Source organism: Augochlora pura, chromosome 7, assembly GCF_028453695.1.
Source record: "Augochlora pura isolate Apur16 chromosome 7, APUR_v2.2.1, whole genome shotgun sequence".
Lineage (NCBI taxonomy): Eukaryota > Metazoa > Arthropoda > Insecta > Hymenoptera > Halictidae > Augochlora > Augochlora pura.
The window spans coordinates 23,405,465-23,429,125 of record NC_135778.1 but is presented as its reverse complement, the minus strand read 5'-3'; the positions used below and the strand labels follow the sequence as shown (position 1 = coordinate 23,429,125).

General features: G+C 35.4%; 1 protein-coding gene and 1 long non-coding RNA gene across 6 annotated transcripts; one reads left to right on the top strand and one right to left on the bottom strand.

The window, feature by feature from the left end:
- The first annotated feature begins 85 nt into the window (after window positions 1–85).
- LOC144473887 (uncharacterized) lies at window positions 86–22,144 on the top strand. 5 transcript variants are annotated; one of them, XM_078188241.1, is made up of 13 exons: window positions 86–227; window positions 2,635–2,818; window positions 4,873–4,975; window positions 15,104–15,195; window positions 17,534–17,643; window positions 18,902–19,024; window positions 19,209–19,367; window positions 19,433–19,632; window positions 19,709–19,951; window positions 20,037–20,227; window positions 20,303–20,491; window positions 21,259–21,315; window positions 21,756–22,144. In XM_078188241.1, the coding sequence occupies exons 3-13, from the start codon at window positions 4,882–4,884 to the stop codon at window positions 21,987–21,989; spliced, it is 1,692 nt and encodes a 563-aa protein (XP_078044367.1). In that variant the 5' UTR covers window positions 86–227; window positions 2,635–2,818; window positions 4,873–4,881; the 3' UTR covers window positions 21,990–22,144. The 5 variants fall into 5 exon arrangements, with proteins under 5 accessions (XP_078044367.1, XP_078044368.1, XP_078044365.1 ...); XM_078188239.1 differs by lacking the exon at window positions 86–227 and adding an exon at window positions 662–796; XM_078188242.1 differs by lacking the exon at window positions 2,635–2,818 and having other exon boundaries at window positions 99–227.
- Window positions 2,114–3,603, bottom strand: LOC144473891 (uncharacterized). The gene is made up of 2 exons (XR_013494655.1): window positions 3,449–3,603; window positions 2,114–2,917 (listed from the first exon to the last, which is right to left on the bottom strand). It is a non-coding gene; the product is annotated as an uncharacterized LOC144473891 (long non-coding RNA).
- Window positions 22,145–23,661: the final 1,517 nt, after the last annotated feature.

Below are 23,661 nucleotides of genomic sequence, written 5' to 3'. Positions count from 1 at the left end.
CAACGTTCAAGCGACAATCACTTCTCACCAAAGTTCTCCTAAGACGAATCACTGCCTCTTGTAAACCACGTCGTCAATCCGCTGAAAAACGTCTGAAGGGAGCTGTGATCTCTCGATATATTAACCAGCGTAACTGTACCAAGGTTTTAGTCGTCGCCGATCAACAAACACGAATAGAATACAACCGATCGCACACCATCCTATCGTCGTTATCGAGCACCGAATTCGTAAGTAAACGTATGATTACGAATACAACGCGAATAAGTACGTGTTTACAATGAAGAAGGTTGTCACTCGTTTTTCGATGGCTATACGTGTGTTTGCACCCTTTTTCCCCCACGCGAACGAACGCGAGCAGCGCGATCGCCAGTTATTAATTTTTCAGCGGTAGAAGGAAGACACGGGTTTGCCGCCGGCTGTCCAACCATTTGATTTTATAATACTGTTTGATGCATGCCTTTTTTCCCAGATTCGGCGAACGGTCCTGCAACAGTTTCTGCACTTGTTTTGAATCACTCCGTACGCGGCTGACCGAAACTCGTCTCGTCACTCGGAACCATTTCGTGTCGTCCGATTGGCCCTCTTGCGTTTATTTTTTCAGCAGTTTCGCTCAGGCGGATTCCTTTCGAATGTCAAAGAACGGCACGCAATTCAATTGACGTTGGTTAACGAGTGATCTATCCTAAACTATTACCAAAACGCGAAATACAGAGACTGCAAGTACGTTCGCGGATTGTTCGAGCTCGTAAATTGCCGTTCGGTCGTAACCACTGCTGCGATACTTAACAATTACCAGGTGATCGCCTTCGTTTATAAATAAAATTACTATTTTGAAGCAATTATGAATAGGAAGACACTGTAGCACGCCGAGACGAGGTTTAGGGAATGTGACGAAGCTTCTACAACAGATATTGCAATCATTTTCTGACTCGTCAGCGGGTTATCCATGTGTGTAGGTAAATAAACAGAAATACAATAAAAACGGTCTTTAACCTTTAAATCACAGAAATGCTTACTTAATTGCTTACTTAATCTCAATTTTACATGGATAATTCGTTTTTCCTTGGATAGTTTTATTTATTTATAAGCTGTTACTTCTTATTTGGATGTTTTTATTAGTTTTGTTGAGAAACTGAAGTACAGATTGTTCTCTATATTTTTGAGTCCAGTAGTTTTTGATTCAATTAAATTACATTTGACTACGGAGTTGCAGGGAGTGGAAGAAAGATAAATGGCGGAAAGTACGTAGTGAGAAGGACTTAAAAAAGTGTTCGTAAAAAGTTACAAGTCATCTGCTTTGTTTACTATTAGGATTGCATATACTGTAGGAAATATATTTAATTAATGATGCGTTTACTATTTTAAGGTTTTACTTGCTAGAGTAATTTATATTGTGTCTCGTTCCGTTCATTCTATATGTAACGTTATTTATTTTTATATTCATGTTTCATTTGTTGATTAACAAATGAACTGTTGAATTATTAATATTTTTAAAAGAGAAGACAGTGTACTAAAATCTAATCAATTCTTTTGCTATTTTATTGCATTTCTAATGGAATTACAAATACCAAGATGAGCTAAAATATTTGCTGTAATGTATTAATGACATAAATATAGGAAAATGATAGATTAGTTATAATATATTGTTTATAAGTTCTCATAAGAGATATTATATTTCATAATACATATATACATATATATATGTATATGTATAGCAATTAAATATCGATTAATATAAATATATAATAAATATATAAAATAATTTAATATAAATAACATAGTATAATATATAATTACAACTAACTAATGAAATGTTTAAATGATAGCTTACTGCAAGAAAGTCGACAATTATGGAGAATCTGGTAAAGCTAATAAATAAATCAATATGAATTTAGTTGTTGTATCAATTTATTTATAACAAACACATCGAAAATCGTTGAAAAAGGTGATGATAACATTTGGGACTTTACTTGAAAAAATGGTATTTACTCGATCTACCATACTGTTTAATATCTTTATTAAGAAAAGATTGGCAGATTAACAACAGTTTAGTTTATAATTTAACAACTATTTATTAGAAGAATCTAACAGGCCCAATTTTGAAGTTTAGGTGAACATTAACAAAACATCAACTCTTATAACTTGTAAAAAGCAAGCATATTGTTTTCATAATGCTTTCCGTTTGAATTTAGTTATCCACGAATTCTTAGAAAATTTTACAATGTTTTTTACGAGGTTTACGAAGTCGCGTAAACTTGGCCCAATATTTTTCACTAAGGTATACTTGTTACGGTGCTGAAACGTTTGATTTTACGGCAAGGTGTCACTGGATTTTTTCAATTCCATGTGCCGGTAGTTGGAGGCCTGCGCACGATGACCCTCTTACCTCTTTAACGATCTTTCCTGGCCAGCAGAACGACTACCGCGCCGTATCTCCTCGCACTGGTCCCTGACTGCGGCGAGGATTTCGCCGCGATCAGTTGCACCCGCTAGTCATAGAGGTCTACGTGTGACCTTCTCCATCGTCTTCGTCTTCATCTCTATCCCGCATCCTCGTGCAGTTGCGTCCCCGCGCGGTCGTTCTACGCGCAGTTGCTCTTTGTGTTATTGTTCGTTTCGTTATCCTCTTTCCAGTGGTCCTAGGATGAACTTCCAGATCCTGGACGACTTCGACTCGGCCTAGTGTCCAGTCAGCCTAACTTCCAGCCAGCTTAGCTTCCAGTCAACCTAGCTTCCAGTTCAACAAGCAGTCACGCCTCAGTCTATCTTTAATTTTGAAGCTGCCTAATTTCGTCCTTTGCTGGATCCACGAAGTTGCGTAAGTGTACCACGTTTGTCTTGTCCTCTAGATCTGTGCGCAGGAACTTCCTGATTAACGCGGGAAGAGTCATGTCGACTTGGCGGCACGCAGTGTGGTCTGGCAAACAATAATTTATGGCCAAAATTCAATTTCTTTGGTTTTATGTTTAAACCAAATCGTTTCTCCTACATATGGTCGATTAAATCTTATATAATTCTATGATTATATTAAGATTAAAATTAATTGTCGCAATTACTCGTTGCAAAATATCATAGTGCAAGTTTTTGTTGTACTCTTATGCATCTAAGCACTTATATTTCATTTGCACACGTATGTTAAAAGCATTTTTCAGCTGACGTAGGAAGAATGTTAGGTTTTTAACCATTTGAACTTTAACAAGACTTATAACAAGACTTTMACRATGAATGTTTSWAMATGTWYAATKYMKRASYTTYCGTATACGRAARSTYMKRMATTRWACRTWYTGAAACATTCWTCGTKAAAGTCTCTAAGCTGATCTTTTTATGTCTGCAGAGTTCGCATAAAACTGCAGTGCTTCTCTCTCAACAATGCGTACAAACAACTATTTGCTTCGTTCGTCGCAMTACGTCATCATCTCTGCGATAAACGCATAACGACCTTGCCTACCTTCAAGAATCGCCTACAGTTTATCCAACCGCTACGATCAGCGTATCTAGAGTGTTCTAGACAACGCGCTTCGCGGTAGATGYTAAACCGGGGAGGCAGATTGCCTGCGTATGACGGTGTGTCGTCAACGGCACAGTACTGCTGATTCATTGAGTGATATAATGATGTTGTTGGAACGCGAATAGGTCGCTCCATCTGATGCGAGACGGTAAAAGCCAGGCTCACAACAGTGAGTCCGTACGTTTGATCCAACGAGGATCTACCGCGTCGCCAAGTTTCTATCGAGCTTAGTGATCTTTAATCAGCCGACAACTGCCAGTCGCATTGAATATCATTAATTGCCTTTGTATTATTATTTCGGATCCCGAAGGACCCTCGGTTCTCTCGCGTTCTCGTCCGGCCACGACGGGCCATCGGGTCTAGTCGGGTCGACCCGGTGTATTTGCGTCCCCGACTCGTTCCATCCATCAGGTCCGACATAAACGGAGTTAGGCGACCTCTTGCCACACGCGAAATAGCAGCGAGCAATATTCTCTGGCAGTTTCGGAATTTCTGGCCGGAGACCTCCTTGCCGGGTTTTCTGCGTCCACGTCGAGGAACCGGAAGGATCGCCGATCAACGACACCCCGAAGACAGCCAATCGGTAACATTCCGGCGGGTTTGAATGTTTACGCGGGAAATCGCGGCAACGTGGACGGTTCTTTTAATTTTTACCATTCGGTTTTGAGCCGTTTTAGGTTGTTCACAGGATTTGTTGATGCTCGACGTACTGAGCTGTGCTGTTGTTCGTTCGGATGTTAATAACCGGTTCTCTGTCAATGTGTTCTAACGAGGCAACTGCTCGCTAGTATCATTGAACTTCTTGGTTTGCTGCGTTTGGCGCGATTCCTCAGTTTGTAATTGATTGTATCTCCGCGGCTGTGTGCCGAAATTTATTTCACATTGTTCCGTTGACGTGAAGTATGTGCTACTTTCGTTCGGTGTATGCATTACTAATTCGGCTATAGGCAGTTAGGGAATGAATGGTTCGATTATGTTTCGGTGTGAGTGGAAAGTATCGTGAATTTGCTGTGAGAATGGTTTAAATCGTCGCTCGGTTGAAATTTAAAAGACGTTTGCAACTTCGTATAAATCGCGCGGTTATGACGAAAATTGTTGTCGGTTGAGGCAGAAAGATTAAAGGATTTTAAGGATGTTAATGTATTATTTTTAAGATTTTTAGGAATTGGTGGAGGCAATTTTTATTTTAAATAAAGTTCTTGATAGCAAGTATATTAATTTGAAATGTTTTATATCAGGTTATGTATGTAATAGTTTAAACAAAATAGTTAAAGTAGGAACACTTTTTAATCGCTAGTAAAACTCTTAAATAATTTGAATGCCGTCTCTGCTTTATTTATCAGTATATCTTTTTTTGTGTTTAGGTAAACAAGATGGAGAATGAAGATGATAGCAGTGTTATGGTCGAGCTATACATATATGACCTGTCAAAGGGCATAGCTGCCAAAATGTCCAGGACTGTCATAGGTGAGTGAAACATTTATTTAAAATAGCTTTCATTATTCAGTTATCCAGTTTTTAACAATTAAATTGTTTGTTGATGAGATTGTTTGTATACAGTAGATAAAGGTCAATTGTGGTAAAATGACAAGCAATAATTCAGAATTCGTTGTAAATATTTTATAAATTGCTAATAGAATGAGAATAAATTGAAATCGTAATTTTTAAATAATTGAACAATATCTAATAAAATTTGTGCGTTGTCAGCGTATCGCTCTATCGGAAAGTTGTTCAAACATATTTTGAATGTTCATATTATTATTAAAAAATATACCATTGGATGTGAGAGATTCTACAGAATCATTTTACGTAAGAATTGTTCGTATGCCTTTCACGATTACGATGGAAGTTACAGTACATTTACGTGTTCTAATGTCGACGATGTCATTAAAAAATACATCGTTAGACTTCAGAGACACTGCAGAATAGTTCTAGATAAGAGTTCTTTACCTAACTTTTACAGTCGCGGTAGGAAAAACTCTTAAACTTGGAAATGTTTTCAGTGTCACATGGAAACCTATAAAGAACTCTTTGAAAAATGTAACGAGACTCTAAACGGAGTTGAGAATTTTACGAATTTTTTAAAGTTTAAATTCGCACGAAATCGCCAGTAGGTATATCATTGCGAAATAAATATTGCGTAGTAGTGCGAATGCGACGATTCACGTTTGTTGGAAATTGTTCGTAATAAATTGTACGTGCGCGATACAAGAATGAATATGTACGGAATTAATTTTAGCTATGACAATGCAAGAAACGACAAGTGTTTTTGCGTTGGATGTCCCGCGTATTTAAATGGCCAACTCCGTATTCTTCTGCCTGAAATCCGCGGCACGTTATTTAAAGCATCCGTTGCTGCGACTCCATTTGAGACACGCGAATGCGCGAGGTAAACAGCAACAACAAGGTATTTTTAAGCACTGAATAACGGTATCGATATACTCGAACCGGCTCATCGAAAAAATGATCAAAAAGTCATAGGATTTGTTGCGTTCCCCGAACAATTGGACGCGGCGACGCGTCGCAGTGGTTCGAACCGTTTTGGTCGACCGCCATTGCGACGCTTCTTTATTGTCAGCACGACGATCTTAGTTGGACGAATCCGAATTATTACAGCGTGTTTTATAAATTAAAATGTTTGCAGTACTTCTCGCGGAATAGAATAAGATTCCAAATTTTTCTACTACGTGTTACGTAAAAGAATCAGAATTTTTAATTTTATAGAGCGTTTGCCATATTATTGAAGTGCATTTTGCGCAATGAAGTGAAATTCCAAATTATTATTTTGCATTTCATACGATAAAATGAAAATTCAAGTTATTGTAGTGAATTGTGTATAATAAAGACAATATTAATTATTACTAATTGAACCTCGGGAGAATTTACAGAAGCCGGTATAAACAATTATAGTAATATTTACAGTATTATAAATTATCCACTGTTTTCAATATTATAAGTATAATTATAATGACATAATAAAAACAAAATCAATTGTACTAATAACATAATTAAACAGTATGTATAATGTTATAGATACAGTAATAATATAAATAATTGAGTATGGACTTTCCAATAAAATTTAATGCAAGAATCTACGTTCATAATAAATTTTAATAGATAGTTTTTAAAGTAGTAGTATAATATTTTGAAAATTATTATTTAAAGTAATTATTCCTAGATAAATTAGTCCTAGTTTTATTTAAATGTTAATTAAGTCGTTGCAGGTTGACTGTACTAATTGTATTCCACGCTCGCTGGTGAATCCAGTTTATTTTTCTTTCGTGCCATTAACCTGTCAGTATTTCAATCTGTTGTTCAGACGAAAGCGATTCAACTTCTTGCCAACCGAATAATTGTACAAGTATAATTACACATTTCTAATTGTACAAGATGACTCAGCATATTAAGTTGCTCCGCATCTTTAGTTTCATTGATGACGTAGTGTCGAGATCGGTAATGTGGAACACCTGATCCCAAAAATTTGCCAAAAGTGAAAACTTGATTAGATATTATAGTTGTATGTACTATGATTAGAACACTTAAAAATATTCCCCTAATCGAGTACGGTTAAACGAATGCTTATTAATTTAAGCAATTACAATTTAATGAATTATAATTCGCGCAAATGTTTTATTATATATGTATCTTCCAAAAATAATTATAAGTTATTATAAGTATAAATAATTAAAGCGAAACATATATTTTTATTCAATGTCGATCATATTTGCCAAAATGATTACAATTAAAGATAGAGTCCATTAAGCAAACAATTGTAACTTCAAGAAATTCTCGAATGGAAAATGGAAAATTAATTAAGATCTTATCGATAATTATATCTTATAATTATATCTTACAATTATATCTTTAAAACGATGCTTCCTTTAGTTATAATCGTTCCTATAAGCACGAGAGTCGAAATAAATCGAAACGAGAATCTGTTTAAGTAATAACTAATAATAATTTTGACGTCAGCAGACTGCTAAAAATCAAACTGACTTTCCTGAATCGAGAGAAATCGAAGAGCACCTGTTTAGGATATTTGGCAATACCTGCCAAGCTGTACGGCCGTTTTGGCCCGGAGCAATTTAAATATAAACACTTCCGAAAAGGGAGTGAATCACAAGAAAAGGGCAGCGTTACGCAAGCGTTGCTCGTTGACGTTACTAAATATATCACTAGGTCATTGAAAAATAAATCGCTGATTGCTGTTTGTGCATTATCACGCAAATGAAATATCTAGCGATTATAGTGCAGCTGTAAAGATTCCAGAAAATTAGATAATCAAAATGTAATAGCAGTCTTGTTGAAGCAAAGTAGAAGAAAATATTACTAAATATATTTCTCGAATGTTGAACAATGAATGTTTATAATATACTTGTAATAGCATAACACAATATTTAAATCTTAGAAATTCTACGAAATCAGATATTTCAAATATAATGCCTCAATTATTACCTTAGTATTACTTAGTATTACTTAGTATTACTTTAATGTTACATACTTGACAATTCCACAATTCTTTTCCATATGATATAATGAAAGAAACGCTGGTATGTAACTATTGGATAATTTTTTTAACGAAATTCGAAGGAAATTCTACACTAAAACTGTACTATGGTTCTTCTAAACGGTTTTTTAACTCGTTGTCTGTATATTTCCATGAATTATTGTTGCTCTGCTTCTGGGTTTAGCTTGATAGCCGTTTTATACATTTCACGGGAAACATCAGTTATTCTTGTGGTGTCTGTTAACAAAGGAGCTTGGATTAACACGAAATTATTTGATACATTGCAAGTTTTTAAGAAATCTAAATCCAGACGTTTAAGTCGGAGATTTCTTTCAGCGCTCTCCAAGTCTTACGTGCGAGCACACTTCTCGAAATCAGTGCACTTTATAATATTTCGGTGTGCACGTAACCTGCAGTTTTCACGTCATGTGCATTTTTATGCAATTCTTCACTGTCAAAGCTTTCTGAAGCTTCATATTTTTGATATCTTATATATAGATGATCGAATTATATAATAAGAATTATACAGTTTTTTTGTAACGACAAAATTGTATATAAATATGCCTAACAAATATATAATAATAAATTTATAATATAATATTATACGAAAATGTTAATAGAAACGGATATTAGAATTTGTAAGATAATTTATCTATACATATTTGAACTTTTAAAACATACATCATGCAAGGACAATTGAAAGTCACCACGAAACTACAGATTTAATTGAAATTCTTGTTTTACAAGAGCGAGAACCGATGGAAAGTATCATTCGCCAACTGATAGATCGCACATTACAAGAAGAAAATAAAAATGCTCTTGAATTCCGTTAATCTATAAATCATCTTTCGTTTAAGAATCAGTGCATCCTGTAGATGTTATAAATGTTAAGAACAGGTATAAAATTGGAAAATTTGAATGAAATCGGACGATATAGATGAAAGTCGATGATATACGTGTGGAAAATCGTGGGTCGTCCGAAACGTTTGGCGAAAATTCATGCCGATATGTGAATGCGGAAGCGATGATTGGGAGAAAGGAACCATTTCGAACAGAGATTCCACGTAAACGTTGTAACGCAGAACGTCGAAACAGACGCACGCAGCTCGCCAAAGGCTTGTCCATGTCTCCACGAGGCGTTTTACGTCATGCTCATCCAAGGTTCGTTCGCCACTCGCGAAGTAAGTCGCCATGCTGCAGATCTATTTTTGCAAGCGCTTCTTGTAATTGTTACCCCCGCCACGTATTCCGCGCTGCACGCGGATTTGCTTGCGGATTGGTAGCAGATTATTTGCTGTTATTCAGACCTTTGATTATTTGCTTGGGAGCATAGGTGGATCAACGTGTGGTTGCTTCTGTTATGGCGAAACATACAAGTTTATCGCTTTTGAGGCAACCCTTGCCAATTAAACCGGAGTCGCTCGTTACTCGACTAAAGTTTTCTTATTGATCAATTGCTCGATACTTACGATTACAATAAATTAATTATAAAATCAGCGATTAATGTAATCGATCGATTAGGAAAAATCAATCGGCGATGACAAGAGCTGCCCTTCGTGGCACCTCGCTCTCTTTGAACAATGTTTAAATATATTCAAATATATATAACGTTATTAAAAACCATATATCGTTATATTTGGAAGAGTCTACAGAGTCGTTTGACGTAAAAATTACTTGTTTATGGTTTATGGTTATGGATATGGAAATTAACATGAAACATATCGTTGCATTCATGAGAGTCTATACAAATCTTCTATTAGGTTGGTGCAAATGAAATGTCTGATGTTTAACACGTTGAGTGCTACGCCGATTTTGCTATACTTTCTGCTTAGGCGAAAATATTGTGCTAAATGTTACAGCACAAATACAAAAACGGTCGGACGCCAGTTAGCGAGGAAAACAACAAAGAAAGTTGTTACATACTGTAATATGTGCAAATCACAGCCACATCTTTGTTTAAGATGTTTTAATAAATTTCATTAAATATTAGCATACATTTTTTAATTGTTATTAATAATTTAACCCTTTACAATACCGGTCTCATGCACCGATGTCGACCTAACGAGAAGTTCGCTGTCAGTCTGACATGCTTAGCAGGCACATCATTATTTTTTAAAAAATATTCTACTAAAGGGAAAGACCCAGCGCGTGGGTTAGCCAATCAGGATTGTTTCGGAATTTTACCAGGACATATGCAAAGTTATAGTTTGTAAGAAAACTTCACTTGGCCGTGACTCGTCCAACAATAAACGTCGCGAACGTTCACTCGTTTGTATATTTTATCAACTCCAAAACAGCTTCGTCGAAAGAGAATCGTTGACCGTTTGCATGAAAAAAAAACTTTCTCATAAAAGGAAGTCATAAAAAAGAATTGGTTTCCAGGACGAAGGCTCATTTCTACCCGTATTTGCTGAAGACGGAAAGCTAAGAAGCTAAATTAATGAACTGTAATCTAAAGAATGTTAAACAAAGCCATAAAGACAAACATATGTAGTCAGAGAATGAATAAAATAAGCGATACTCCAAAACTATTTTTCTATGTATGCTGACTTAAATATTTTTCAAAAGTTAAAAAAATATTTTTAAAACATTACAAACATATATGTAAAGTCATTTAAATAAACCATGTGATATAGAATTGGAAAAATAAAATGTGTTTTACGAAAAAAAAACTTTGCCTCCAACGGGATTTAAACTCGAGACCTGCAGCACCGAAATCGTACGCTCTAACCACTGCGCTAACCGATTGAGTTGTAATGATTGGAAACATTTTGGTATACATTCCGCTCGTTACAATTTTTTTGCTCGCTTCATTCGCATTTTCAGGGTTCAAAAATTGTTTGTTTCGATTCAATAACGTTTAAAATTACTTAATCCACACTCGCGGTAAACTAGAAAAGTAGTAGCTTCATTCTGACAGCAAAAAACATCGACACGTTGGGTTTACATTTTTTTTGACAACGTTGTAGGCGAACAAAAAATCTGAGAAAAATTGAGTACACGAGCCGTGATAGTACCTTGTCAGGGAATTAATGAAATAGTTTTACAGTAATTAATTTTTCGAGAAATCTTCAATTTTCCGATTTTTTGGGGGTTTTTCATTTTTGATAATCACAGCTTGCAACTGAAAAATCTGAAAAAATTCTATAACATCCGGCTTGATGTCCAAAATAAGCCATATTTTTTTCAAAATTTTAGAAAGCCGCTAAAGGTGGAAAAATGCCGGAAAACCGCGAAATCTAATTTACCCTGTAACTACCCTTACGGACAAGTTACAGGGTTAAAATTTTGCACAGATGAGTTTTTATTGGTCAGCTATCGAACGGTATATGGCTCATTGAAAAACCTCTAAGGGCAGTTTTGACCATCTTAATCGGCTATGTCCTTTATATTGATATTAAAAATCAATATCTTCTTAAAATATGTAAACCAATAAACATATATAAATATATAAATATATAAAACTGTATATCTATTTTCAAAAGTTGTTGATTTAATAAAAATATGCCCCGTTTGCTTTACTACACCTTTTCCAACGAGATTTCAATACAGAAATGACTGTCTTAAACATATTCTGATCTTTAGAATTACTAAACTCTGATATGGAATATTTCAGACTGACTTCATTTATATACTATTTAGCCCGTAAAAGCTTGGGCAGATTTTGAGCAGTTTTAGGACAGTGTTGCCATTACACGTTGTTCGGCTGAAGAAAGTGACAGCGACCTGTCATAAATAATGTCGGGAGTAAGAGAAATAGAACGAACTCTAGTATGAAAAACGTAAACACTTGTGTTTTTCTTCTCTGACGTCAGCTCTCTGATAAGACGTTGCCAGTAGGTTCGCCCTCGGCACGTGGCTGTTCCATTACCCACCGCGAAGCATGTTGAACAGGTCTGCCTTGTATGACTCCAAATTGAGACTAGTTACAACCATAATCACGCGCTTGCATTTCACCGCATTTTCGTAACTTCACCACTACCTCTCGGACGTTAGAGACTATTAACCCTTTGCCCTCGAAGCCACTTCCACTGGAAATCTGAAATAAATCTTCTGGCTTATAGTATTTCTATCTTATGCGATAAAGTGCATTTGATTAGGTTGGTGCATATGAAAAATCGGACTTTTAAGTGAATATATAAAACCGTTTATCTTTTTTCAAAAGCCGATAAGATATGCAGTTTTATATACTCACTTAAAAATCCGATATTTCATATGCACTAACCTAATACATAAGAATAATTTGCATATTTTAAAATTGCATCGGACAAAATGATTCTGTTCTTCTAAACTCTGATTTTACGCTCCTTGTCCTTTCGTACCATCCTTAAATACGACAGTATATTTTTCAATACCAATATCAACATTTATAACGGCTTAAGAAAACTTACAGATTTGTTCTATGAAAGAAACATTCTGATAGCGTTTACGCATGAAGCATAGAAGAATCTCATCGTCGAAGCGACTTGAGAAGACGCTTTAAAATTTCGAAGTGTTGAATGATTCTTTGCTCAATTTGAACATTATTTAAACATATTTAAATGTCCATAAAGCTAACAGAAAATACATCGTTGTATTCCTGATAGCGGACAGAATCATTCTACGTAACGATTATCCCAGCAGCTTTGATAGTTGAAACTAGAGAATCTTCGAATTCGTATCGGTTTTTGAACTTTCAGAAGAACAGCTCCATCTCATGTAATAAATTTTCACATTTACTGATGAGTCAGCGGAAAAGTTCAACAACTCCATAACACCGAGTAGGAACAGAGTGCAGAAAACGACCGGGTGAACCGGAAAAAGGCTGGATCGCGAGCGCACCGCTCGTAAACCGTTGCGCAAGCGTTTGAAAGTGGTGAATCGCCGGGTTGGATGGCCCGTGCCGGCTATTTCTCGCGAATATTTCGCCATGGCATGGCACGACCCTCCCAGAAACGCGTTGCAATAAGAAAATCGCGGATATGCTCGGCTATTCCCGCGGTCGGAAACTGGGTCGAGGAAGAAGGCAGCGACCGACGGCTCCAAATTCGAGGCTCGTCCGGGCGAGCGCGCTCAAAATTACGCATTACGCCTCTGACACCATCCTGTTACCCAACAAATGTTATTAAAAACTCTGATTTCCGTCGACCTACTCGTCACCGTTGCGAGAAAATCCGCACGAGATGAATCGGCTTCGAAAATTTTCAGTTTTATTTATTTATACGTATTCGAATCAAAGGACCCTTTACACAACCCCGAGCTGGACATCGATTACATTATCAATCAACGATTATGAGCCGTTAATTATTACAACTAATTTGTAATAATTTATAATAACCAACAAGTTGTAATCATTAATTAATAATCAGATTACTTTTCGCCCAGCTCTGTCGCAAATGAGGATAGATAAGAGATGATAACTAATTTTGAAAATCAGTTCTGTTGTGTGAACAGTTCGAAGTGTAAGAATTTGTTTGTTATCCGGTTGAAAGTATTACAATTTTTAGTTGCAAACAATGGTGATCGCAAAATTAATAATTTGTTATAAATTATGGATAATTATCGATAGATTTTGAAAATTTAGAAATTGTATCCGAAGTGTTAATAAGCATGATTTCCAGCGATTCAATATAGTATAAAGTATTCTAATTATTTGCGACAAAAATAACTCCAGTACAGTGGTAATAATATAATAACTGCAATATATTATTAAAAAATATAGTAACTGTAATATAAGATGATATAAAATACTATAAAATAATAACCGCTATCGAAAATAATAACTAAGTCAGAAGAATTTCAAATTGTTGAGGATAGAAACAAATGTTGGATCGCACAGTGTGCATCCTTAGCACATAAGGACAGCATTCCATCATGGTTATTCGTGCACCGATAGTAGGCAAGTTTCTCTAAAAGCGTAATGTATGGTGGCCATTAATTTGGCGAGGACGTTGGGTGGACGGCAGCAGTAAACATCGCGTGGATTTGCATGACAAGGGCAGTCGCGATATTATTGTACTCAGCGAGAGATTTGTTAACAAGGGTCCTTGGGCAGGAGCAACCGCTGCCATTCTTGATCTATTTAGATCTAGACTATTAATTGTATTGACATCGAAGTTCACGCACCTCGTAACTCTCTGCGGCTTGGCAGCGGCCGAGTATTTTGCTCAAATCGACTCGATAGTGTCGGAAAATGTCAATTATGTTCGTTGACGCGATATTGAAAACGGCGATGGTTTAAGGGAAATCCTGTTTCTACAGAACTCGATTACGATTGTTATTTATTAACTAGGCTTCTAACGGATTTTTCATGTGTTCAACCGTTTAAAAATGATATTTTGCGACGCTTATCGTTCGTCTTTTCGTTTTTGATGGCGACTGAATTTTCGCGAAGCACAATAGGGAATTGGACAATGAAGATTGCAAGATACAATTGAAAATAGAAAATAGAAAATTCGAAATATAATAAGGAATAGAAAATAGAAAATGGAAAATATAAAGTCTGATAGGAAATAGAAACTGTAAAATGCAAGGATACACTAATAAATATAAAATGAATAATAGAAAATGCAGTAGAAAACAGTGGATGCACAATAGAGAAAACATACAATAAAAAAAGTGTGGTATAATAATAAAAATATAATAGGGAACAGAAAATAGAAAATGCAGGATACAGTACGATTTATAAAATAGAAAATAGTAAATTTTTGTTCGTTGTCCGACATGCCAGAGGTATTCAGAATTACATTGTATTGTGCGAAATTGAATGACACTTTGGTCATTTACACACTTTCTTTGGAGTGACTCTAAGTATAGATCTATGTTCTTATGCCAATCATTGCGAAGCTATAGCTAACATTGCCGGATGTTTCTTTTGGCACGGCTGTCAAATAATCTGTCACGTTTTGACACGTATGACTCGCGTGGATAGCCTAATTACTATAGTTAATCTTGAGGACAATTTTTCCAAGCAGCAAAATCGAGAATGATGCAATTCGAAAGTAACGGTCGTAACACTTTGATACCAGTTTATTCCATTGTTGCATTACAGATGCATTATGTGTATTACAGATGTGTAATCTAATTAAGGAATGTTTGATTATGCTTAGGTCGACACGTGGAAGGAATATGGCATACCGGTATTGTCGCTTATGGAAGGGAATACTATTTTGGACCATATGGGATTCAGACTGCCAGACCTGTGAGTATAATTTTCTATTGTTTAAATATATAATTGAAAGAAGAATGGCTTAAATAAAAATCTTGTTGTTTTATCAAGTATTTAAAGGGATATCTAAAAAATTAGTAAGAAGCGTACCAGAGTAATATTTCAACCATTCACGAACGTATATTAATTTTAATACAACAGACGCTGTTACTGTTATCATGTTGTATTTATATTATTCTATACAAATTCTAAAATATTCTAGATTATTCTAAACTGTTGTATACTGTTCCGTAATAATTCTTTAATAATTCTATAACAATTATATGACAATAATATAATAATTATATAATAATTATATACTAATTCTACTTACATTTAAACTTATAAAATGGGAAAATAGGCTCACATTCCCCCATGTTTCCTACAGTCAGAAACTCTTTGCTTTGCATAAATCTTTGCAATTCAGTAGTGCCGCGCAAAAAAAATGTTGCTGGTCCATCAGCTTTATTTGGAGCGTTGAAAATGTAGTTCTGGAGCCCAACAATGTAGCAAAAGCGGACCCAGGCTAAGGGTTAATTGCTCGCTGCTCCCGGCGTTAAGAACGATCCCAGACAGCTGTAATTCGGTATTAGTAAAAAAGAAATGTCTAGGTGGTAACAGATTGTGGTACCAAGGTGTACTCATTTGTGATCCGAATCATGTCCAACCAGCATGACTCTCTCTCTCTCTCTCTCTCTCTCTTTCTCGCTTTCTTGCTCTCTCCACACGAGGCTAGAGCTCTACCGGCAGCAATTCTGGCCATACGATACGTTAGACACGAGCGGGTACTAAATTTGGTCCGGTTGCTCCTAAAATTAGCCTGCCGGTTTACTTGATTCTCTTTTCACTCCTCTCACACTCTCGCTGCCCGTTTCTCGTCACTCTCTCCGGCTTATGGTACATCCCGGTCGTCTAGGTCCGACCAGGGCGAAAGCTGTCGGTAAGTCCGACGACGATCTGCCTCTAAGGAGCTGCATGGACCGGTCTGTATCGAGGTACGCTTCAACCTCCATTTTCCGAACCGATCCGAAGCCATAATCGACCGTGCCCCGCAACCACTATAGCCGAAAGTTCAATTCTTGTCTTGGTTAATCGAAATCGAAAGAGAAATATTGTTTATCGCTATATTTCCGATCTATACTGTTTGTAGTATTAATTTTGACCATTTGTTATGTGACAATCGTTCGTTTGTCTTTTCTGGAGAACCATAATTATTTGTGCTATGCGATTAATATGGTCACGAGCTCGATACTTTTCTTCTTTGATACGAAATCACGAGTGGATACTACTTTTACTTACATTTTATTTTAGACAAATCTTATTTTACTTCCTTTTTTTCTTTTTTAACGTTTAATAAACTTTTATTGCGATGGCAGCCGTAATTGTTCCTACTCTCTTATCACTGTAGGCGAACGCTTAATTATTCTTTTGATAGATGCGTGAACTACCATTTCTATCTTGCTTTCATTTTATTTTGTTTCATTCTTTTTTATTTTATTTCGCTACTGTTGTTAAAACTTTATTCGTCCTTTTTAAACCTGTTAGAAGCCATTATCATTTTCACCTTGCGGACACTATAGGTGAGAGCTGCTTTCTTCGATTGTAAATCATCATTGCTATTTTCGTTTCATTTTACTTTATTCTATTACTATCTACTGAACGTAATTCACCATAACGAACCAACATTAGCAAAAGGTCATTGTGAATAAATTTTTATTAAAAATTTAAATTGCAGGATATTTTTAATAGAAATTTAAGTATAAATTCTAAATAAATTGATTTTCTATAGAAATATAAATTATAAAGAACTTTCTATCAAATGTTACATAGAAATTGTAAACAGAAGGATAAGATTAGTTGTATATTCTTATAAAAATTTATTTATTAAATTTGTTAATAATATAAATTTAACAATGACGAAACAATCTGGAACAACATACCGAAATTTTGAACAACTGTAGCGTTGCCACTGTTTAAATGTTCACCTAATCACTTCTCGCAACAATGCCCGAGATCTAAGCGGCTGATGCTTACCCCCGAATTTTGGGGCTGTTCACCTCTGATCCAGGCATTTTTCTCCTTCGATTGGCATAATCGCTGTACCGGATCCCAGAGAGCGCTTTAGGCCGATACACGACGAAGCCGTCGGTTTATTTCGAGCGATTCCCGCAGTGAACCCGTTCGGTTTGTCACGGTTCTAAAATTGCGTGCGCGTCGGGGGCGACGCTACAGAGCGTCGCGACGCCTCCGTAAAATTGACATTGGCGCGCTTCCGAATGCACAATTTCTTCCCGATACATCATCCCGGAAGGACACGATTTTTCCGTTTCAGGGTGGCACGGTGCTAGGCGAGCCGGACAAGGTGGAAAGTCTCGGCGTCACTTACCTGTCGTACTCCATCTTCCTCGAGTACATCAACGGCCTGGGGACGTTCAAGTTCGCGTGAGTTCATGATAGTCATTTAGGATTATTGTGCGCGTATTTTCACTTATTAACACTTAAACGAGGAATAACGCTGCGCGTGCTGTCTCGTAAGAGCCGCCGTTTTTGTCGCAATTTACGCTCGAATTGTGAAATTTAATCGTCCCTTTAGAGTTTAAACAATTTTCAAGCAAATAATGTGGAACCGGTGATTTCGACCGGTAGGTTAGTGTTAATCAGTGATCGTCTTTGTTGTCTTATGTGTTTCGTGATTTTTAACGTTTCTGTCGGTGTACGGTGATATTTTATTGTTTTTATGAGTTGCTTATGGTTTCGTGGAAATATTTCGGTGATGTGTTTAAAATAATGTTTCATTTTGTGATTTTCTTTGACGTTTTTTGTAACGGGAATCATCTGGCTACTTGTTTCGCCTACTCCGCCATCTTTGTCCCAGTTACATGTTCTTTTTATGATTATGGACAACTATCACATTTATAATTTATTCTGAATGTAATTTAATGTTTTCATATTTTCCAAAGACTGATCGCAAATCGTTAAAATTGTAAACATTATTTTAAATACTCGAGAGCCCAATTTATTTAGATTGCAAATATTTGCCTGAAATAATTGCAGAAAAATAATTTATTTCATTGGAAATATTTACGCTAAACACTTCTGTATTATTAAATCTTATGCAAGTTTAAATAGTAAATAGTTATTCTCAAATATACTGAGTTTTTCCACACTTTAAGTGCTCCACATATATATCTCGATGTTGCGTCTTTATTTATGTATCTCAATATATGTTCAACATTTCATTTTTATTACATGATTCATAAACCGTGCGTCACAACTATCGCGGATAATAAATGGACCGCAATTTGGAACATGCAAGCGTGAACATTTTCTAGATCCTCCATTCATGTTTAAATTATTACATTTTGTAAAATGAAATCGCGAGAAAATTTTAAATTTACCAAGGGTGTTTGCATGAAGCCTGATAGCTGTGCTCTCGATGTTTGTGTTATAGAATGCATAACATCCGTAGTCTAATAATAACTTCATAAAAACAGATCTAAGAGGCAGGGAGACTTTTGGACTCAAAATAACCCCGAATCCTCAGAGCTTACTTTTGAAGATTTCACGGTAGTCGTAGTTAGATCGCCTTATATTTTGTCTCTTTTGTAAATGTTAAAAAATCAGTTTTCTCAGAGCTCTTGTATGAACACTGTTATAAATACATAAGTGAATATTAATTGAAATCAAATTTGCGTTGCAGCCCAGGAACCTACAACTTATTCAAGCACAACTGTAATTGCTTCACAGAGGAAGTAAGCAACTTTTTGGCCGGCAAAGGTATTCCAAAGTACATCCTTGATCTACCAGAAGAAATCCTGCAATTGTAAGATTTTATTAAAGAGTAATTCATTATTAATCATTAAAGTAAAATCTCTGTTACAATACCTTAAACACTATGCCAGGTTACATTATTAAACACTTCAGAATTTTTAATAATAATACTAACTGTGTTAACAAGAACTGCGGAAAGAAAACTTCAATTGAAATTATTTGAATTTTATATGCAGGCCTATTGGACCAGGATTGAAAACATTGATAGAGACTCTGAGCAGCAGTCCGAGTGCATCAGCACTGTTCACAGTTGGTACAACATTTTTATCGACACGAAATCAGAGGGAAGTCTCACCGGAGTATGAGCTTTTAAATGAGGCCATTGAGGAAGCACGGTAATCATCTTCAACTTTCAATCTCATTCATCTCTATTGTTAATTCTATTGATATTTCATGGCAGATTGAATTCAATTGCGTTGGAAGAAAGGCGGAACGAGCTGAACGAGAAGTTAGCTAAAGAGGATAGGAAGAAGAAGAAAAAGAAGAAGAAAGAAAAGAAACACAAGAGTAGCGGAGAGACACAGATCCCGGAAACGAACAATATCAGTGATACAAACAGTACTGGGCCCAGCAATTGTTCAGAAATGGCGGAAAGCGAAGGTAGATAGGATCAAATTAAAAAAGAGAGAACTGTGTAATACTTTATGGTTACTAAAACATAGTTATTTGTTATCAGCTGCACCACAAATCAGCGAAGCACAATTGTTAAGCTTCGAAGAAACTCCGGAATCCCTGCCAGCAGAACCTCCTATAGTGTTCAAAGACTTGGTGGACGTAAAAGCAGAGTATGACACCCTAAACAGTTTAGTAACTGAGAAATTGAACGACGATGAGAAGGAGTGCATGGACAAACTAAGACAATATGTCTTAGAGGATGAGGGCTCCTGGGCTCTGGGAGACAACTTCCTAAACTTTGTAGGTGAGTCCATAAATGCTGTTATAATATTAAGTTGCTTCTACATATTATTGCAAGTGATACTGAACGACGTCTATATTATATCCAGGTCGAATTCTGGAGGATGAGACGATACCAAGCAACGCAAGAGTAAAATTGTTTAACATACTATCGGTTGCTGCATTGAAAGACGACGTGATTCTTTTGCTACACCAGGACAGGCGGGAACATATCATTATGAATTATGCTTACGACTTTGATCTGCATCCTGCGGAAGAACAACTAGCTCTCACACAATTTGTAAGTGATGGTTAGCGATAAGAAGTTATATTTATTTAACGTCATCAAGTACAAGAATATTGTTATATATTTCAGTTAACAAACCTGTTCGAGAATCTCAGTAGCTCCGAGTGGTTGCTGTACATATCCTTATGGCAACACAAGAACCAAAGCATCAGCAACATCAGAGTGACAACGAAAGTGGCGATACACGCGTTGCTGTCAAGCTCAATAGACTTACAAGCACGCGGATCTGCTATCATTCACAATCTGGCCTGCAAGGAGGTAAAAACTGTGGTCTGTATCCTTCCTATCCAACGAATGTACTTCATCTATTGCTTATGTTTGAGCTCACGCCTGCAGGATCTACTTCACGTACTTTACGTATTTAATTTAAACCAAACATTTTTAAGAAATTACGTAATTAAAAGTAGACATTAAGTGCCTTTTACATTCCTATCAGTCGGGTGGGTCGATTAATATCTTTCTGGTATAAATATTACAATGCGTCTATATTACTTAGATTTATTTGTAGCTTCTTTTTAAAATTGATAGATGTCAATATTCTTATTCTTTTTTTGAATTATCTTTGCGTGTTAACAAATGCTTTTTGCATCTTCTTAAGGGATTACTAATTAGGCAAAATATCAACAGATGCTTTTATTATTCTGGCCAACAGAAGTGCTGCCTTTATTAATAAATCAGCTGCACCTGTAAATTTCAAAGAGGCTCCTAACTTCCTGTGGAATTCCGTAACCGAGTCACAAAGGAGCAACGAAATCATGCCTAAAACAATCTATTACAACAACGATAATAATTTGATAGACAAGTTAAACATTTAGAATTAAAATAATAGAAGAATGCTACATCCATAGAAGATTATTTTACATGCAGTTTGACAATTATGAAATAACGACCTTATTGAAAATAAATTATTATTGTAAATAGTATCGTTGCTCATTTGATGTCTCTATGAATTTATATGTGTACGATACTGCATTGCAGTGAAAAGGAATGGATACCTTTCGAGAGATCGGATACTATTTTTTCAGAAAATGCACAAAATGAAAAATCTGCGGCAGCTTTTACCGAAAGGCAGCATTTCTAAGGTATTTATACGAACACGCGTAATTCCATTCCGGGTTACGGTAAGTAGTTCATGGACTGTAATCAACTTGTCGCTATATGCTGTATAATCATATAGGGAAGGGAGTTTTTATTTTTTTTATTTATCCAGAGGTTAGAAGAACAAGATTTAATGCTTCATTGAAGTTGATCCAGATTGAAATTTGACGTCAAGCATTAAGACTTAAAAAAAAACCGTTGATCCAATTATTGGTTTATAGTCTATTGATGTTCAATTGAATGTAAAAATGCAGAAACAATGTAGCCTCTATTAAGAGGCTCACCATCAATGTTGCTATAGTAACATCTTTTAGTACTTGACAAGATTTTTCATTCAGAAAACTAGCAGGATCATGCAGGCGTGTAGTCGAGCAAGCATAGTAATTTTCTGAAGTGTCTCACTTTCTTCTTGCAACTCCCATAGGTGTTCGACGACGTGGCTGCTGAACTGACAATGGCGCTATGCCAATATTTCAATGGCACACCTGAGGAAGAGCAGCTGTTCGTTTGCATGAAGTCGTTGGCTCGTTTGACCCAGGTCAGCTGCCATTATGTGCCCATGATCATTAAAATGGTTGGACTGAAACCGACCAAGTTCCGAGGAACGTCAGAGAGAGTTGATGAACAGATTGACCTGGTGAACAAAAGATTGACGTAAATGGCAGGAAATATGACAGCAATGTGCCAAATCGGCACACCAAGCGATCTTATTACTATTGTGTTATAACTGAATTTTTACATAGAGATTTTATGAAAAATAAATTGAATATGGTGTATTAGTTTATTAATACATTTACGTTTATTAATTATTAATTATTGTTGTCTTTTAATATTATTGTTACCATTATTGTCATCGCCATCATCATTGTTGTTATTATTACTATCATCGCCATTATTATTATTATTATTATTATTATTATTATTATATTAACGTATTAAAAGTTGCAGAAGAACTACTTGCCTGAGTTACTTGTTTTTTAGTATCTTCCATTTGTCATCGATCTATGCGGATGATTCTTAGGTAGAATGATTCTGTAGATTCACCTGAATGCAAGTATGTATATATTTTTATAATAGTGTGAATATCTGAATACATTTAAACAATTTTTGAAGACGTCTTTAATGCAGCTAGTTTGTGTAACATTTTGTAATTTATGCTGGAAATTATGAGTCTTAGACAAAATCTAAAAACTTGCTTCTAGTTTCAGAAACTGTAATTAAGAATTAGAACATATACGCTTTACTTTGTGATTGTTGTAAAATTATTGTTACGAAGATATAAAACTACTGTCTATCATTAGCTGTAGACCCTAACACGTTAGTTTGTATCTGGTAAATAAGATTTTACTTAGTCTACGTTTGCTGGTGATTAATGAAAATGATTTTATTGCGCCACTATCGTCCGATTTTATTTGCTGATGAATTAGGAATGGAAGAATGTCACAGAAACAAACCTAATAAGATACTTAGGTATTTGACTCTTAAGATCACATACGAAATTGTATTTTTGTTCTTTTTGACATGTTTTATCACATGCCAAACATTTTCTCGGAATGTGTAGCAAAGCTTTTGTTAATGGAAATATTTAATTAAGTAGAAAATAAAATGTAGAAATTCGTAAACACTTAATTACACATTAAATATAATTTAGAAATTTCAGAAATATTTAACTGAATATATAATAAACTTTTAGAAACATTTCGGTAAACATTAAGAATCAGAGCATTAATTTTGAAGACATTTTGAATTCAATTATTTAAGACAGAAATGATTACACCTTTATCTAAATGAAAGTGAAACTTATACAATGAAAATGTTTCTTGTCTTGTTAATATAATTATTCATAATATTCAATGAAAATAAATTTCATTAGAAAAAAAGTCCGATCAGGCAACTTTTTATGGTGTATGCAACCAAAAATTAACAAATAGATAAAAAAAAACCAAATTTCAACGTTTCTATTGTTACTCATAAATGAAAATAAAATACCAATATTAGAAGATTAGAAATTGGGTGTAGAAAATGTTGGCAATGAATCAATGAACCGTTTATTCATGACATTGCTCTCATTTACTCCCTTATCTGACTAAACTCAAATTACAAGATGCGTGTCAAACTGTCTGAAGGTAAATATAGAGCATTGTTCTATTTCGTGTAAAATACAGCTTGATCATGCGAAGCGTACATGTATGTCTAAATCTGTCGCTTGTCTTCTTTATCAACAATTTTAGTAAATGCTACTAATGTGAGTGCTAAAATTGAAAATAATTTGTGTAGTATTAGAGATAATATTGCATATTTAGTGTGAATTAAAATAAACTCTCGAATTT